Genomic DNA, 18,997 nt, shown 5'->3' with positions numbered 1-18,997 from the left:
AATATGTACATCGAAGGCAAACGAGCTGGTGGATTGCTTATTGGTTCTGTTTTGTTCTTGATAAGAGCTCTAAACTGCTGAAAACAAATGAACAAATATATGCTACTTGGTTTTTCCAGAAGGGTACTATTACAAATTTTGTGGTTTATGGTGTGCTATTATTAGTCTTGTGGTAATATACAAAGTGCTGCTGCATGATATTTTTTTTTTTCGTCAAGCTAGACATATTAGATTCATATGTCTAGCTTGAGGGGGGGTAACACAGAATACTCCTCCAAGCTGCTCATAATACTCCTCCAAGCTGTGATGTGCGAAGCTCCATATGGCTGCTGTGTTGGCTGTCTTTGCCAACTAGATTACAGCTGTATGCCAGCTGTATTACAGCTAGATTACAGCTGTAATTACAGCTCATTTCCCGCTCATAATATTAGTCTATAAATAGCTTTAAGTTTGTAGTTTGTAATTTCAGCTTTTGTAATTGAAAACTCATTCAATATAATTTCAGTTTCTAGTTTGTTTTCTGATAGTAAACGCTCCCTTTTTTTCAAATATCAAAAAAAAAATTGAATGGTAGCTATTTTCTGAGACTGCCGAGTCGGTGAGGATTAAAGAAGCGTTGCGCTGGCTTAAGTGGACTCGTAATCTTATTATCGAATCTTATGCGATGAAGGTGGTGTTGGAGATTTGGAACCTGAGTTCTTTAAATGCAGATATCAGTAATATTGATGATTCTATTAATTAGAAAAATAGTTTACTAATATTTTATTTTATTTAATGTAATGACCTGCGAATTAGACTACACATGTCTTAGCATAAAAAGCTTGTTTTAGTACAGGTTATTAAGAGTGGTTTATCATTTTTTTTCTAAATATTTCAAATCTATATTTACTTTGGGATTATTATTAATGGAATTTTACTTATACTAATAATATAATTACTTGACATCTATAGTAATGATAAACTATTAGTTAACCAACCGTCAAAACTTCTTTTCTATGAAAATATATAAATGTTGACATTGACTAAGATTGAATTGATAAAATAAAATGGTTGAACGATTGAAAAATAAAATTGTTTAAAAATACAAGTTGAATGTTTGGGATGCATAAAGAACACAGAAGTTTGTTTTCATAATACAATAATTTTACATGCATTAATTGTTAAATATTATATTTAGGAATACTACATATTCTTTTATACAATATTACTATTACGAGATTTTGGAATTTTTATTGGCATGTGCCATATGTTGGATCTTTCAACTCTCGAAAATATTGGATACAACTTTGACACCAAAATAAATGTTAATATAAGGAAGAAAAAATATTAATATTAGCGTCCAATGTCAATGTTTCTTGGGACACTTGACAACAAATCCAATGCAGAATCTCGGTCTACTTTTTAAATAATACATCCACCTACGACATCCTATAATCTAAATGCAGAGTATTGATTTGTCCACGTCATTTTCTAAGCAAAAACCGAACCAGACCGAAAAACCGAACTGAACCGAACCAAATTTCGTTGTTTGGTTTGGTTCTTCGGTGAAAACGCTTTGATTCGGTTTCTATTTAGGTAAAGTTCGAAGTTCGGTGTTCGATTTGGTTTGGGTGTTTTAAAAACCGAAAAAACCGAATGAACCGAAGTTTGATATAAAATATATAATTTTTTTAAAAATAATATATATATATATATATACATATACTCATATTTATATTTTTTTCGTCTTTATATTTTACTTATTGTTGATATATGAATTAATAATTGTTTTTAAAACATATATGGAAGTTTATTAGACTCTAATTATTTAATATTTGAATTAATTTTAATAAAAAAATACAAAAAGTAATTAAAATTCGGTTTTAACCAAACCAAACCGAACCGAGCCAAAAAAATTCGGTTCAAAACAGTTCGGTTTTTTACTTTCAAACTAAAAGTTCGGTTCGGTTTGGTTTGAAAAAATTTCAAACTAAAAACCGATAAAAACCAAAAGATTTGCTACCAAACCGACCGATGCTCACCCCATCTGTATCTGTAAAATTCAAAGTCAATTTACTTGAATATTTACCCAAAAAACTGAACTTACACATGAATGTTTTTAGATAAATTAATTATTTAATATGATATCAAAGAGTTAGCTTGATTTCAATTCTCAATTATTTAACTAAATGTTCATTTCCAGATGTTTGACGGGGAATACCGTTTATAGAAGAGTCCTATAACGATTGAATATTAATATTATACTCCAAACTAAACTCCTTATGTGTTACTTATTTTTATGGGAAGATGGTTGGATAATTAAAAGTCATTAAAATTGACATGACATAAAATGGACCCCGGCAAAAGTTATGACCGTCCACTTGTTTCCAACTTTGAACCAAACTAGCCAGGCTCAAAACAGTGTAACAACAATATCCATAAGTGACCGCATGGGTTGGTATAAATGGTAAACGGTTTATTATCGCTAAATAAAATTTTGAGTTCGGATCTTGTAAATGCAGCTGGTAGACTCACCCAGTATGCCAAGTGCGCGACGCGGGTCGAATCCGGATTACTCAGGACGAAACACTAGAAAGTAGAAACCGGATGGACAACAACAATAAAAAAACAATATCTATAAGTGAAATTATGATGCTCAATACATGTCATATTAATTCCAATTTTTCTTTTATCACTAGAGGAAAAAAAGAAAATAAAAATATGGTTAAATATATTTAATTAATAAATGTTAGAGTTAAATAACAAATTTACTTGAGATATTTAATCTTTTATTACAGTAAGAATAATAATTAAAGTTCTGTATATAATCGATTTAGATTTGAATATACATTTGCAACTAAAATATCTTAAGAAAAAGTTGATTATGACAGAAATTTTCGTACTTAATTGCTTAATGATATATATTAGATGATTTGGAAGTGATGAGTTATGATTATTTATTTTGGTTTATGAGTAAAGCAAAATCATGTTGGTCTAATTATATACCCTAGCTACCAAATTAAGTCCCATCCGATAGGATTAATGAAAACTTAGCATAACCATCATCTATAATTAATGGAAACTGATAGCATACCCATCCCTTCATGAGAGAATAAATTCTATATACATTTTTACATATACAATTTAAATTCAAAAATTACTTAAAAAAATCAATATACGTATCACGTGTAATAAGATTGGATGAGCAAATCGGTTGGTTCCGTTAACCAACTCATTTAATCAAAAACAAATTAACAATTTTAACTAAAATCAATTTAACCGAATTCATTAAAACTTTAAAAAGATAAAATCAAACTGGATGGTTAGTTGATTAGTTTAGTTAATTCTATAAACACATAAAAATATATAGAATAACAGACAATTATATAAGTATTTGGTTGATTTTTAATTGAACCAAATTGAGCCGACTATAAAATTTATTGAATTTAATTAAAATAGATCAGTTAATTCTGGAGATGCATGAAGAAATTAGATTGATAAATATAGCAAGTGGAAAAACAATAACCCAAAAGTCCAACATAGGGTAAGAAAAACCCTTGATAATAATTGAGATGAACAACATAATAATAATTGGTTTGATATTAGCATTAACCTATGATCTTCATTCATTAAGAAAATGGGCCAGGAATCAATTAATCAAAAGAAAAAGAAAAGGACATGAGTTGAAAAACAAAGTTGATGTTGGTGGAACAACCCTTAACCTAATTTTTTTGGCACACTGTTTTTTTAAGAATAAAAACAAGTGTTTCTTTGACTAACAAACTCTCACTTTTTCTTTCTTTGGAAATCTATGTCCCCTTTTTATTTCCCTAATATAAGCTCTTAATTAAGTCACCATTTTCCATATGAACAATCATTAATTTTTTGAATGATTGGGAAACTTAGTCTAATTCTTATTAATTATTGATTTTACATAATAAATGAGAATGGTGATATCGAAGAAAATGAATGGTTACATTTTCTTTTTTAAAAAGTAATTTTTTTTAATAGAGAAAATTGTTTTTGGAAATTTGGAAGTAATATGATATGGATAAATGGGTTATGAGGATATTGGATGATCCTTCTAAGACAGCAAAAGGTCAAAAATCAGACAGCCTCTGTAACGTTGTCATCAAGTAAATGAAAGTGACAAACCTTAAAAAAGATGGGTATAATTACAGCTTTGAACCTTCAAATATTTGTTAATGGGCTTCACCATGAGTGTACTCGGCCTAGACCGGCCTAGACCGGACTAGCCCATGAGGCAATCTGGATCTTGCTACAAATATTTCGGTGAGCCTCATGGTTGTGTGAGAATGCCTCGTAGCTAGGAATGTGTTTAGTTATTTAGTTAATACTACTTAATATGATCTGTTCAATTTGTATTTATACAAAAATTCGGTTTCCGGTTTTTAATATTTTAAAAACAAACATAACCGAAAAATCAAATAAAAAATTAATACAAATACATGTATTTATACCTTTTTAGTCTTTATTTTTTAATTATACCTAGCAAATAAGTTAATAAATTTTACATAACAGATAAAATATAGTAATAACCATATATAAGAAATTATTAGATAAAAATCTTATAGTAGTTATTTTATCAAACTTTGGTTGGTCGATTTTGGTCGATTCTAAACCAAACCGAATCAACCGGTATAATAGTAACTGCTATTGCCCTTTGCCAATGCAAGTGAGATGTGCAAAGATAAGAGTATACACTGGAAGGAAAAACAAACAAGGCAAAACACATAACAGGGTCCCTAAACAATTTTGCAACTGAATCTTCCAGCTTCAGTTTTAATTAATTGGATCCCTAAATTTTATATTTCTTGGATCATTGACTAAGGGAAGTGTACATTAAGATTGGTTAATTTAAATCACCAAAGCTGTGATCATGTAAATATGAATTAACTGTGAACTACCACAGTTATTATTCAACATTAAAAATAAACAAGTTGCGGTCTCATAGTACCTCGGACAAATGCACTCCCAATTGATTTTGCTTAAAAACTATGTTTGCTTCAACCATAAAGCACAAATCAAGTTAATAACAATTTCAAAAAAACATTGAACAACTGCTAATTCTTGCCAATTGTTAGATTTCATGATCTGCAACAAAAAGTTTCTAAGATGAACAGCACAACTTATGCAGCTAATGTTCAGAATGATGACAAAATACCCTCTAAAATTGAAATCATCCACAGCTGAATACTCAAATATCCAAAAATACCAAAAAGTTTTAGCAATAATACTGCCATAGCATCTCAATATTCAAGATTACCAGCTATAAATAAGTGTAAGAGTACAACTATGAAAGCACTAAGTCCAATTCTTTTTTAATTTTCATGTCCAAATGATAAGAATATTTTAACTACCGGCACATCTTTAGGAACTGCACTTCTACCCTATATGGTATGACCTAGCTATCTTAACTCTTGTTCTTTAACTTGAACCTAAGCTCTAAATCAGTTTGAACGAGTTAGAGAAGAGAAATCTGACAATATGAACCACGTATCGTTTTTGCATAACATCACTACTTGTCAAAACTAAGCTTTCGTATTCCATTTTTCCCGACTAGTTTGTCTTGAAAACCACATATTCCCCCACCTTCGATCAAATAATTATGATCATTTCCATCCCAATTCCCATGTCCTAACAATGCATGCCCACAAGCACGAGCAAATATGCACACAAAGCATACAGAATTAAAAATTATTTCAACATAAAACAGGCAGTACGATCCCTCTTTTAACTTATGTGGATTAACTATAAGAACACTACATCGTCAAATACCATGGAACGCACAAGAATTATCATGTGACAATCTTTCGAAGATTCTAAATTCGAACTTCTCAATCTAAACTCCAACTTACAAAAAAAGCTGCTAATTTTAGCATCGGTCAAGTTAACTCAATCATCCATATATTAACAAGAAAAACAGAATTAAACACATCAAAATTTAGACCTCACTCGTCATTTATCAACCTCCATAGCCTGTGCTGCTTTAGCTTTTGCCAAAGCAGTCAACTTGGTCTTCACCTTTTTCTTCTTCATTGCAAACCCACTCCCACCCTTCTTCTTTATTTTGTTATCAACCTAAATTCAAAGAAATAGCACAAAAACACCCATCAAATTTCAATTAATTGATCTTCAATAAAGATTAGCAATTTGAAGAGTAAAGAAACTAACCTTCATCTTATTATGCTTTGCTTGGAGTTTCTTTTCCTTCAGTTGTTTCTGTTCCTTCTCTCCTGTAAATTTCACAGGCAAAAGAAATCAGATTACCAAAAAAAAAAAACTAAGGACCAAAGTGAAAAACTAATTAAATTTAAACGTAGGAAAAAAATGGATAAAATTGCAATTACTTTGAAGCTCGAAATCATGCTGTCTTTTTCTACGAGCTAAGCTGTTCTTCTTTGACATTTTTGGATGATTCAATTCAAGATTGTTTTCCCTGCTTAGAGAAACCCTAACCCTAACCCTAGAGGGAAATTTAACCCTTTTAGCAAGTTTTATTTTCTTACAATTCGACCCATGTACTTCGTTTTTTTGACAAAATCTATCGGAAAGAGGCTGGATAGTTTGATTGAGGATCCGACCCGGGATTTATGAGTTAATTTGCACTAATTGTTCCTGGAATATTGTCTATTTTTCCAAACCATCCGTAATCTTTAATTAGTATCTCAAATGTCCTTAAATTTTTTTTGACTGACTTGATTTTCTTTACTGTTATTCAGCGCTGTTTTTGTTAATTTTAATGACATGGTGTGTCAATTAAAATCCTATTTGAACGTGTAAAGTTTTCACATGGCGCCGCGTGGTGAAATAAAAAAAATTAATCATTTATGTAGAATTCTAATTAGCACTGTACATTATCAAAATTGCTAAAACGACCATTTAATAAATAATACTTTATAAATAATAGATTCATTTTACCTCTTAAATTTGACACAAAAGATTAAATAAGATCAAACTTATGGTTTAGAAAAACAAACACGATAAATTTGGCACTTTAAGTCGTTTTAATCTTCCACATCAGCTCCAATTTATATAAAATGTTCCAATCATTTTTTGACATCTCATTTGAGAGTGTAAAACGAGCCAAAATACCACGTTCAAAGTGTTTTTTTTTTATTAAAGCCATAAATTCGGCCTTAATTAATTTTTTTGTGTCAAATTCAGGAGGCAAAGTGAACTTTTGTTGTTAATAAATTGGAGCAAATGGGCAAAACGGCGCCGCTTAAGTTACAACTGTGAAAGGCTAAAAGAAAGTTAATAAAATGATGATTAAGGCCAGCTAAATTACTCATGATGACTGCAAGAACATTACAGAGAAACGAAAAGTTTCATAATAATTCGAGGCACCTTTTAGGCGGTTTTTGGACCCTCACATTTCTCCAATTCTCTGAACAAACACAACTTCATGTCCAATCATCCATGTCAATCCAAAACTAACACAGCTATGCAAACTCACAAACAAAATTTTAGATAAAAAACACAGCTCCACTTACATAAATTATTGCATGTCTTTTTTTATTTCATTAATAATGATGTCTGTCACTAGTCCACATAAAAAAATATAACTAAATCAAGATTGTCTCGTAATAATTCACAGATTCTACACTGTTTTTATTCATGGGGATGTCCCTGTTGTCGGGTCTTCATTATTATATCATATTATATTATTGTTCACTTGATGATGATGATGATGATCATCATGCACTGTGCTGTCTGCTGTCTGATATATAAGTATTGAACAGGAGTTAGTTTTCTGACAGTGTAATCTGTTCTGTTTCTGATCTGATCTGGTCTTTAGATCTCTTACTGTAACAAAAACCAAGTTAAAGATTAGTCAATTGGGATTAAATTTGTTAAATAAGATTGAAACTTTTGAAATGGGGAGTCAGTGTTCTAAGTTCACTCCATGTTGTTTGGATTCCCAGTTCAAACCAGCTTCAGTTGTTGAAGTTTCTGATACTATTGGTAGGTTTTACTTTTGTTTCTTAATCTCAGCTAGAGCATGAGAAAAAGTTTTAAAAAGTGTGTTTTGATTGATTTGTTAATGGATTGCAGGAGTTGAAGGGAAGAATGAAGCGGATTCGTTGCCCGTTTTTCGCGAGTTCACGTTCGAGCAGTTGAAGAATGCAACGTCAGGTTTTGCAGTGGAAAATATAGTGTCTGAACATGGAGAGAAAGCTCCTAATGTTGTTTACAAAGGGAAGCTGGAAAGTCAAAGAAGAATTGTTGTTAAGAGATTTAATAGAATGGCTTGGCCTGATGCTAGACAATTTCTGGTAGCCAATTTCTTTTATCACTATTAATCACAACTTGAAACAACTTCATTGTAAATGATTATGATGCTTTGTCATTTCACCAACTTTTTTTTGTTTTTTGAATAATGTTTTATTGGTTTCATGAATTCGGAGTGGATTTTTGCTCACAAGGCTTTTCTGTTATAATTACCAATAATGATATAAGATTCATGAAATGGATATGTTCCCTGTTTTTTGGTCTATACTGCTCGGAAACTTGTCGAATTGTTCTGAAATTCAGAAACTTTCAGCATTTCCTGATTCTTAAACAACTTCATTGTAAAGATGATGTTCTGCCACTTCATCAACCTTTTTGTTTTCGAATTGTGTTATATTTTGTTTCATGAATTTGGAGTGGATTGCTGCACACAATGTTTTTCTTTTTTGATTAATATCAATGATAATATAAGATTCATGAAATGAATATGTTTGTTTTTGGTCTATGTTGCGCGGAGATTTGTTAGTCGTGCCCTACATAGGCTTCTGAAACTCCGAAACTTTATAGTAATAACTTATTCTTGTAAACAATGTCATTTTTCATGTCCCATTTCAGCATTTTTCGTTTTAGCGTTTACATTTCCGAGTAACATAATTTATGGTACATAATTAGGCAAGCTTTGTTCATTGTGAGCTCATGTGCTATAAATTATTACTTCGTGATTCGTGAATAAATGAGAATTTGCATTTCTTATTCTGATTACATTTTCCTAAGATACTTCAGTCTATTTTACTACTATGTTAAGGCATTTTCCTGCGTGATAATAGGAAGAAGCAAGATCCGTCGGTCAGCTACGCAACAGAAGACTAGCAAATTTGCTAGGTTGTTGCTGTGAAGATGATGAGAGGTTACTTGTAGCAGAATACTTGCCCAATGAGACACTAGCAAAACACCTATTTCATTGTAAGTCTTGAGGATTTGATTTAAAGTTTAAACTGTTTGTTCATATGCATTTAATAATGCGAATAATTATCCGTTGAAATTAGGGGAATCCCACCCTATGAAATGGGCAATGCGGTTAAGGGTTGCCCTGCATCTTGCTGAAGCTTTAGAGTACTGCACAAGCAAAGGACGCGCCCTTTATCATGACCTTAATGCTTATAGAATCCTATTTGATGAGGTAAATGTAATTTTTTTGCTTTATTTGCATAAAGAGTTAATTTCAGCACTATATTATATGTTGGAATATTGCAGGATGGTAATCCAAGACTATCAAGCTTAGGTCTAATGAAAAACAGCAGAGATGGAAAAAGTTACAGTACTAATCTGGCATTTACTCCTCCTGAGTATTTAAGAACTGGTATGAGCTTTATCGTCGAAATTAATCAATTTTCAATGTCAAATTCACTTGGATTTTATTAAATAGACTCTAAAATGTTGGTTTGTGTAGGGAGAGTAATACCAGAAAGTGTAATATATAGTTTTGGCACTCTTTTGGTTGATCTTCTGAGTGGAAAACATATTCCTCCTAGCCATGTAAGTGTTTACATTTTACAAGTTCATCAAATGGTTGAATTCATATGCAAAAACTGCTATTGATGATGAAGTATATTTGATCCAGGCCCTTGATTTAATCCGAGACAGAAACCTACAAATGTTGACAGATTCTTGCTTGGAAGGGAAATTCTCCAATGATGATGGGACCGAGCTACTACGATTAGCTTCTCGATGTTTACAGTATGAACTCCGGGAACGGCCGAGTTCGAAATCGTTGGTTGCTGCTTTGATTCCTCTTCAGAAGGAAACTGAAGTAAGTTCCCTTATATGAAAATAATTTGAGTCGTATGCCCTGTTCGAAATTCCATAAAACTTATAAAGTCCTATGTTTCTGCTTTTCATTTTTCGTTTCCAAAAACACTTCTGAAACTCCGAAACTTTATACAGGTTTCTTCACATGTATTGATGGGTATTCCACATAGTACTTCACTATCTCCTTTAACCCCATTCGGCGAGGCCTGCTCGAGAAAGGACCTGACAGCCATACACGAAATCCTGGAGAACATCGGCTACAAAGACGACGAGGGAGTAACCAACGAGGTTCTTTGTCTAATTTGATTAATGAGTACCTTGATATATCATGCAAATGTTTCTGCTTGCTGAAAGTTTCACTTTCATTGGTTGCACTTCAGCTCTCTTTTCAAATGTGGACTGATGAAATGAAAGAAACTTTAACTTTCAAGAAAAGGGGTGATTCTGCTTTCAAGCAGAAAGATTTCAGAGATGCTATGGAGTGTTATACACAGGTTTGGACCTCAATATTATATGTCCCTCTCTTAGTTATCGACTTTCGATAGAAGCTATACTGCATGGAAACGGAAAATACTGAAATGGAAAACAGCGGAACAATTGTTTTTTTTATACAAATATAGGCTATAAACATAAAATTTGGAGTTTAGAAGTGTTTCCATAAACGGAAACGAAACTCCATAACGGAGAACTCGACAAGTTTCTTGGTATGACAGACATTTCCTTATTGCAGTTCATTGATGCCGGAACCATGATTTCTCCAACTCTTTTCGCGCGGCGTAGCCTGTGCTATCTCATGATTGACATGCATCAAGAAGCTCTAAATGATGCAATGCAAGCCCAAGTCATTTCCCCTGTCTGGCATGTTGCATCTTATCTCCAGGCTATAGCTCTTGGTATGTTAGGAATGGAGAATGAAGCACAGCTAGCACTCAAGGAAGGTACAAATCTTGAAGCTGAAAGAAGCAGAATTTCTGATGAACACAAGTAAAAATTGGATTGGTTGTAGAGTTTTTTTCACTTCCAAATTTTCATATTTTAGTCAAAAAAAAGGCATTCTTTTTGCTGATGATTGGTTTCTCGGGTTTGGGATGTTCTTCTGAACAAACAATGTAAAGCATAGCGGCTCTGCTAATTCTTGTGAGGTTTGATCGACTGTGTACTTCAGGATCTAAATGTATTCCTGCAATTTCATAGAGAACATGAGAAAAATTGTTTTTATTCTTTGCAAGTGAAAATCCGAAGCTTAATTTTACGTGTTGTTTCAATTCTAATCAAAACTTTTAAACATCATCTAACTTCAGTCCTTTTTTGAAGAGTGCATTTCAATTGTAGCTGTCTAATTTGATTTAAAGATATTTTCATCCAAAAAAAAAACTAAATTATTTGACATGTCTTAACCATAACCAAATCTTTTAAATGTCGTTGATTGTATTCGAATTTTGATAAGGACCTTTCAATTGAAAAAAAAAAGGTTAGTTTTGATAAGCTAAATTCTTCTAAAATCTTGCATAGTGCACAATCATTCAATGTGTCGAACAAAGAATTACAGTTACAACAGCTAAATCTAAAAACCTCAGTACACAGATTTTTCAGGTGAGGCTTAGACTCGGAGTGAGCTATCTATTCATTTTGTCCCGTCAACTAACAATAAGAGAGTGAGAACATCCTATGAAGCCACTTGAGCAGCTTGGAATTCTTCCTTTGTTCTCCCGTAGTAGATAGGTTTACCACCAGCGAAGGTAATAAAATTCCAACCAAATGCAGATCCCCCTATATAACAAGATTGCACCTCAGCGTCAATGGCTTCCTTCTCAGGCGGTTTGGCAAATACATGGTCAGATTGAGGCTGATCGGATAGCTTAACATCATGAAGGTGCTTCTGCGATTTCTGCGCAGCCCCGTTTTCATTGGACAAGTGGTGCCCTCCTAATGATTCAATCTTAGGCTTCTTTGTGATAACTGCTTCCGCATTCAACTGCTTGTATAGTTCCATCAGTAGCTTCAACCCTGAAAAGCACACGCCATATGGTCAAAAGCATATTCTACTAGTAAGAACAAAGCACTGCTAGATACCCATTTTGACAAGCACAAGAACAATGATCTCGACCTGGTTACGAAAATTAGAAAGACATATTGATCTCCTAAGATAACTAATTATGTAAAGCCACTTCCATAACAGATCCTAATAATAATCACTTCCGAGTACAAGGTGCGTAGAATTGCATGAAGCTATGTAGCAATGACACGGATACGAAAAAATGGGACACTTGGACGCGTACACAGACATGGCGTGAGGTGTTATTTTAGGATTTCTTATGTTAAAAGTGAAGTTTTGTGTCCGAAACACCCAATTATTACAAATACAAAGCAGATAAGAACAGTTCGCAACATTATTATACTAAAGAAGACATAATCATACAGAATGAAATTGAAGTCAACAGGCAGTCAAATTCATGAGACTTAAAAATAATAATTAAAAGTCAGATAAAAGCTCATACTTTCTCGAAGTTCATCAGCTCCTTTGCAACAGCGAAAATCCACCGTTCGAATTACCTTCAATTAGAGTAGTCGAATTGCAAATTTTTTCTTTATCAGGGACTAAAATGTAAACAAAAACAAGAGACTGTATCAGATGAATAATTTAGTATACCTCTAGTAAATGGGGACGTATGTCTTTAAGAACAGTACGGATCTTGAAGTAGGTACAATCTTGGACTTGGACATTACTGTCAAGTGATCTTTTTTTGCTCTGTGGAGGAGGAAGAGAAGTTTCCGCTGGTACCGGAGGTGGTAGTGGAGGTTTTGGTGCTGCTGTTACAGGTGGTGGTGGTGGAGGGGCTGTCTCTATAAGCTCCGCAAATGGTGGTGGAGGTGCTGTCTCTACAAAATCTGCAAATGGTGGTGGAGATGCTACTTCTGTAACCGGTGCGGGCGGCGGCGATGGGGATTGAGATACTCCTACCTCCGCCTGTGGAGGCGGTGGCGGTTGTGAAGGGGGAGGTGGAATCGGGTCATGGGTTGACGGGTCTTCCATGATTAGGTTATGTCCGTAACTGAAAAATTGGAAATTGAAGAAAGAGGGAAAAAAATTGAAAAGGAAGTTGTTTGGTTATAGTTTTTAGTTTAAACTAATCCAATCTTTAGTTAAACCGGGTAAATACACACTTAGAATTAGCCGCAGTGAAAATATTCAAGTAAAAAACACAAACATGGTTTAAGTTCACAGTTAAATTTGAGAGAAAGTTCGAGATGGTAAGGAAATAGAAGAAGAAGATGATGAATCCAAAAACTGACAAGCTAGTGAGGCGGACGACGATGGTGGCGACGGCGGTGGCCTCTTATTTTCTCTTGACCGCCGATTATGGTCCCCAGCCCAATGCTTTGGATCCTGTAAATATTCAATCTAACATTTTTGCCTTTTCATTTCCATATTGAATTGCTTGCAATTATTGTTATTAGGGTTGAATTGCTAGGGATGGTTGTATAAGATAGCGGAATTAAATCAAGGTTTTGTTATCTGCTAATTGAAATTACTATATAATCTTAGTATTCAGTAGACTACATCAGTTGAAATTTTTCCAATTTTCATAGCCATTATAGGGTTTCGAAAGTAGTGTTGGCTAGAGTATCTGTTGCTCCTAATAAGAACATATTTTAAGTGGCACGAACACTTCGTTAAATCAACGGTTTCCCTTTCAGGAACGTGTCAAACTTGGCGGTTAGGGCACCAAACTTCATTTTTAACATAGGGAACCCTGAAATAACTCGTTTCGTTGTGTCTGTGTGCGTGATACGTACATATTATTAGTAACTTTAAGGACTTGCATATTGAGCAAAACCTAATTTGACTCCGATCACCGAGCTTACTGATTCTTTTGTGAATTTAAAAAAATTGTTAGACTTGGTTTCTCAACATTTTTATATGTCTTCAAGCTTTCATTCTATAATTCTTTTGTTTGTGGCGGCCTTGATTTAGATCATTTACTCGAGCTTATCCTTCTTTGATATCAACCATATATGCCTATCTTATATTTTGATCATTGATTGAGGCTGCATACGGTTTCTTTTTTATTTTTATGTTGGTTCTGCAAGTATTTTTAATCCTGGTTCGGTTATCTTCTCGAACATAATTATTTTAAATTCTGTTGTATTGACAGGTTAAAAGGGCAATACAATCAGCTGAGAGTTCTATGAAAGATTTCATCTTTGGATCAAAGAAAGAAGATCAAGAAAGTAGTCAAAGCAACAGTGCAAAAGAGCAGTAAATGCATCAGAAATTTTCACAGTTTTGTTATGATTTTAGGTGAGAAATAACAGTTTCATAGAAAGCAACTTCCTTTTAAATCCTTTGCTGTAAATTTTTCTCATGAGGTTTTAGTATCTGTAATTTGAACCTTATATGTTTTTTGTTACTATGTTTGTTAATGATGAGTTTATATTTGATGGTTTCTTTTTATGCTTCTTTTTGAAAAAAAATGTGAAAGGTTTTAGATGAAATCATGCTGGCATTCACTAGATTGTGAACTCTTTTTTTTTTTTTTTTTATGTTTGAAGTATTTTTTTTTGATAGAGGTAGAATCGTTAGTAGTTAGTGGTTAATAGTTGGATTTTCAATTTGTTAATCGGCCTTGAACTAAGGGTAAATTAGGATAAATACTCCATTTTCAAAAATAATTAGATTTCATACCTCAATAAAAAAAAGATAAAGAAAATACCTCACCTTTTATTGTTTTTATTTTTTTACTCTAGTAGATGTTTATATTATAATTATACCTAACTTTTATTATTATTTTACTCTAGTCATAATTTTTTTACTCTCAAATGACAACTGTCATTATTTTCTTTTTTCTCTCTTTCTTTTCTCTCTCCTCTCTCCTCTCTTCTCTTTTTTTTTTCTTCTTCTTCTTTTCTTCTCTGTTTGGCTTTTCTTCGCCATTTTTCTTCTTCTTCTTCTTTATTTCTTCTCTTCTTCTTCGCCGTTCCTCCAACGGTCATTGTCGCTCCGCCATCACTCGTCGTCGCTCCGCCATCACTCAACCGTCGCTTCGCCATTCTTTTCATATTTGATTTTAGTTTTTCTTAAATTCGTGGTGATTATTACGATTTATATTAACTTTTATATCTAAATGAATTACTCTTTGATTTTCTCAATTTTAGATCTAAAAATCTGCATGAAAACGATTTTATGATGGAAAAAAAAAACGATTTTTGACACAAAAAACAGCATCTGATTATCATATGAGTATCACTGCATTATCATAATATTATCATAACACTGTAGAAAAAATGATTTTTTTTTTAAAGATAATGTCTGATTATCATATGAGTATCACTATATTATCATGTTGTTATTATAACACTGCAAGAAAAAAATGATTTTCTGAAGAAAATAATATTTGATTATCATATCGTTATCATAATATTATCATGTCGTTATCATAATATTATCATATGATACCGAGATGATAATATTTATGGTAACTAGATGATAATGTTATGATAATATCTATGATTATGTTATGATAAAACAATGTCTGATTATCATGTCAGTATCACTACATTATCATGTCGTTATCACTACATTATCATGTCGTTATCATAACATTGCAGTATATAATTAGATGATAATGAAGTATGATAAGGTTATGATAATTGTATGATAACCTATGAAAAAAATAAACTACATAAGTGTTTATGATAACCAGATGATAACGGAGTAAAATCATAAATATTTTAATACCCAGAGTAAAAACATAAATCTGGAAAAAACATGAGGTATTTTCTTATAATTTTTCCGTGTTGAGGTATAAAATGTAAATATTTTTATTTTTGGAGTAAATACCTAAACTTCCCTTGAACTAATGGCCTTACTTAGATTCGAAAGCGAGACCTCAAGAATGCACTTGAGCGCCTTAGGCACTTGAGTTAGGCCTCACTTGCAAAGTCTAATTTAGAAAAGGGCTTTTTTTGGAAAAGAAAAAATACAATGCTGATTTTATATCTTTGAAGCTACCTTAAGTGGCAATTTGCCCTCTTAACTTGCAAGATAGTCAATTAGCATATATTTTAATTTTATATCAATTTAGTCATAAATTTGCTTTTTTTAATCAATTTTACCCAATTTAGCTTAATAATTATTATCAAAAGTGAGCAATACTTGCTGAATTTGGCTTAAAAATGGAATGGATTGATAAAAAAAAAGCCAACTTTACGACTAAATTGACTATTAAATTAAAACATGTATTAAATGACCATCTTTTATAAGTTGGAAGGCTAAATTGAAACTTAAATCCTTCGAAGCCTGATATTTTTTTTTTAATTTTATTATCAGTAGAAAATAATAATAAAAATTAAAAACACAATAGACAAATATATTCTCCCAAAAGAAAAGAGAGTAACTGGAACATGTGTAAAAATGTCCTTCACAAACTCAAATTCCAAGAAAAAAACTAACTAAATCCACTCCCTCCCTCCATCTTAACTGACTCTTTCTCACTTTAACTTCACTCTTACTTACCATGTCCACCTTCATCTCCACTCCTCTCCTCTTCCACCAACCTCAAACCTTAACCCTAAAATCAACCACCCATGTCACCACCACCCACCACCTCCTTCAAATCCCCCCTTCCAAAGCTCCCACTTTTCCCCAAAATTCCCCCCTTCCCCTCCAAACCCAACACAAAAAGACTCCATCTTTACAAACCCCACTGCTCCCCCTCCTCAAACCCACCTCCAAACCCCCCTAAACCACTAACCCAAACCCTAGTTTCCCTTCTCTGCACAATCCCCGACTGGGCCGACGCGATAAAAGAGCGAGGAATGCAACAAAAACGCTCTCTTTACACCCATGATAAATGGCTAGAACACAGAAGTTCGCTCCGTCATCTACGTCATTTGCTCTCGAGTTTCCAGTCGCGTGTTATTTTATCGTTAATTCCGCCAGTATTTGCGTTTACTTCGGTTGCTTTGATCATTGCTTGCTATAATTCGGCTGTGGAGTCGGATTTCTTGCCCGAGTTTTTCCTTGTTTTGAGAACTTCTTCTTTGCCTTATCAATTGACTGCTCCTGCTTTAGCTTTGTTGCTTGTTTTTAGAACTGAAGCTTCTTATTCGCGATATGAAGAGGGTCGAAAAGCTTGGACTAAGATTGTTTCGGGTGTTAATGATTTTTCTACTCAGGTTATTGGTACTGTTGATAGTTCTACTGATGCTGTACTCAAGAATGCTCTCCTTCAGTATATTATTGCTTTTCCAATTGCTCTCAAGGTTTGTTCGTTTTTCTTTGCGTTTCTTTTGTTTTTCGGTTGCTTCATGTGATTAGAAAGAAGCAAATTTCAACGGTATTCTTGAGTTATTTAGTAGACTGATTATTGTGATAAGCATTATGCTGCACGGAAATGAAAACGTTCAAAGATGGAACAAAGAAACCATAATTTTTGAAAGAACGAAATATATATACTATACACAGTTTTACTGTTCCAGAATGGTGTGTTTTCGCAAATAGGAACGATATGCTGAAATGTATAACTCAATTGGTTTTTGTGCAACATAGGCTAGGCATGTTCTGTTCTAGGTATAATGAGTTAGATATCTGAAGTAAAGTTTGCTTTTTTATGGTTGATGAATTGTGATATGGTCATGTAATTTATTGATGGAATTTGGTTTTTTGCAGTGCCATGTTACTTATGGGTCAGACATTGACCGAGACCTTCGTAATTTGCTTGAAATAGAGGATTTGTCAATGATACTCAATTCTGGGCATCGTCCCCGTTGTATTATTGAGTTCATTTCACAAAGTCTTCAATTGCTCAACTTAGATGAATCGAAGAGACAACTGCTGGTATTTCTCTTGTTTGATAATCTATCTTGTCAAGGATTTTCTTTATAGCGGGTATGTTATAGTTTAGCTTATAGAAATGGCTATATATTTATAACTGGAAGGTGGGTTCATGGTGCAGGAGTCAAAAATTTCATCTATGCATGAAGGAATTGGTGTTTGTGAACAACTTATGGGAATTCCAATTCCACTGTCGTACACTCGCTTGACATCAAGATTTTTGGTCCTCTGGCATCTAACTCTTCCTATAATTCTTTGGGACGATTGCCATTGGATTGTGGTTCCTGCAACTTTTGTCAGTGCTGCTTCCCTGTTCTGCATAGAAGAAGTATGTTTCTCCTCATGCTCTGCATTGTCTATACATTGGATTGTAGCAGCATAGATTCAGCCTCTCTTTTTCTTATCTGTCAACTAGCTATTAAAACATTTACGTCATAGAAAGAACCAGACTTCTCTTCTTCTACACAGATTTACGACTAAATCTCATTTAAAGTTTTGTACTAAATTTATTTCTGTAGGTTGGTGTTCTGATCGAGGAACCATTTCCAATGTTAGCTCTTGACGAGCTTTGCGATCTAGTCAAAAGCAACATTCGGGAAGCAGTTGCATCTGAGAAAGCCATTCAGAATCAACTTATTGCCAAGAGACAGAGACATGTTTGCGAGCACTTGTCGAATGGACGGCCTAGCTCTAAGTTGGACTCTAAACTTAAGACCTGATAGCATATTATGGTGCCTAGGAGCTTCTGCTATTTTGTGACATCCTCTCCTCATTGAAGCATCCAAGTAATATATATATATATATATATATATATATATATACTCTAATTTAAGCATGATGTTACGGTCCAGAAAGAGTTTTTCCGCAGATTACTCCTGCTTCTACATCATTCTGTATATAGAGCAATGCCGCTATAATGAGACTCATTTGAACGCCCAACAGATTTCAGAAATCACGAGGGCAGTGGTGAATTCATGAAAAGACCAATTATCTGATTAAGATAGTTTTTCAAAGAATACTGATCTGTACAAATTCATAGTATATATACTTTTATTTCTAGCTAGAATCTTATACCTTAATTTCTCTACGTTAAACAGCTATTTCTCTTAAATATGC

The 18,997-nt window shown here is 33.2% G+C and overlaps 5 protein-coding genes across 5 annotated transcripts; 3 read left to right on the top strand and 2 right to left on the bottom strand.

Moving 5' to 3' along the window:
- Nucleotides 1-5,729: 5,729 nt before the first annotated feature.
- On the bottom strand, nt 5,730-6,508 carry LOC126686150 (uncharacterized). Its single transcript, XM_050380184.2, has 3 exons — nt 6,351-6,508; nt 6,175-6,236; nt 5,730-6,081 (listed from the first exon to the last, which is right to left on the bottom strand). The coding sequence occupies exons 1-3, from the start codon at nt 6,406-6,408 to the stop codon at nt 5,959-5,961; spliced, it is 243 nt and encodes an 80-aa protein (XP_050236141.1). The 5' UTR covers nt 6,409-6,508; the 3' UTR covers nt 5,730-5,958.
- Nucleotides 6,509-7,345: 837 nt separating this feature from the next.
- Nucleotides 7,346-11,296, top strand: LOC126654117 (serine/threonine-protein kinase BSK3). The gene is made up of 10 exons (XM_050348184.2): nt 7,346-7,968; nt 8,059-8,279; nt 9,063-9,198; nt 9,282-9,415; nt 9,490-9,595; nt 9,686-9,771; nt 9,857-10,045; nt 10,180-10,332; nt 10,425-10,538; nt 10,775-11,296. Exons 1-10 carry the CDS (start codon nt 7,881-7,883, stop codon nt 11,030-11,032), a joined length of 1,485 nt encoding a protein of 494 aa, XP_050204141.1. The 5' UTR covers nt 7,346-7,880; the 3' UTR covers nt 11,033-11,296.
- A 239-nt stretch (nt 11,297-11,535) lies between these two features.
- Nucleotides 11,536-13,141, bottom strand: LOC126653814 (uncharacterized). The gene is made up of 3 exons (XM_050347756.1): nt 12,695-13,141; nt 12,543-12,597; nt 11,536-12,051 (listed from the first exon to the last, which is right to left on the bottom strand). Exons 1-3 carry the CDS (start codon nt 13,076-13,078, stop codon nt 11,711-11,713), a joined length of 780 nt encoding a protein of 259 aa, XP_050203713.1. The 5' UTR covers nt 13,079-13,141; the 3' UTR covers nt 11,536-11,710.
- A 47-nt stretch (nt 13,142-13,188) lies between these two features.
- On the top strand, nt 13,189-14,500 carry LOC126653815 (uncharacterized). Its single transcript, XM_050347758.2, has 2 exons — nt 13,189-13,434; nt 14,202-14,500. Exons 1-2 carry the CDS (start codon nt 13,318-13,320, stop codon nt 14,307-14,309), a joined length of 225 nt encoding a protein of 74 aa, XP_050203715.1. The 5' UTR covers nt 13,189-13,317; the 3' UTR covers nt 14,310-14,500.
- A 1,984-nt stretch (nt 14,501-16,484) lies between these two features.
- On the top strand, nt 16,485-18,947 carry LOC126687153 (voltage-dependent chloride channel 1, chloroplastic-like). The gene is made up of 4 exons (XM_050381567.2): nt 16,485-17,310; nt 17,717-17,884; nt 18,003-18,209; nt 18,400-18,947. Exons 1-4 carry the CDS (start codon nt 16,633-16,635, stop codon nt 18,598-18,600), a joined length of 1,254 nt encoding a protein of 417 aa, XP_050237524.1. The 5' UTR covers nt 16,485-16,632; the 3' UTR covers nt 18,601-18,947.
- The last annotated feature ends 50 nt before the right edge of the window (nt 18,948-18,997 follow it).

This window comes from Mercurialis annua, linkage group LG6, assembly GCF_937616625.2.
Source record: "Mercurialis annua linkage group LG6, ddMerAnnu1.2, whole genome shotgun sequence".
Classification (NCBI taxonomy): domain Eukaryota; kingdom Viridiplantae; phylum Streptophyta; class Magnoliopsida; order Malpighiales; family Euphorbiaceae; genus Mercurialis; species Mercurialis annua.
This window is presented reverse-complemented; position numbering and strand designations above follow the sequence as displayed.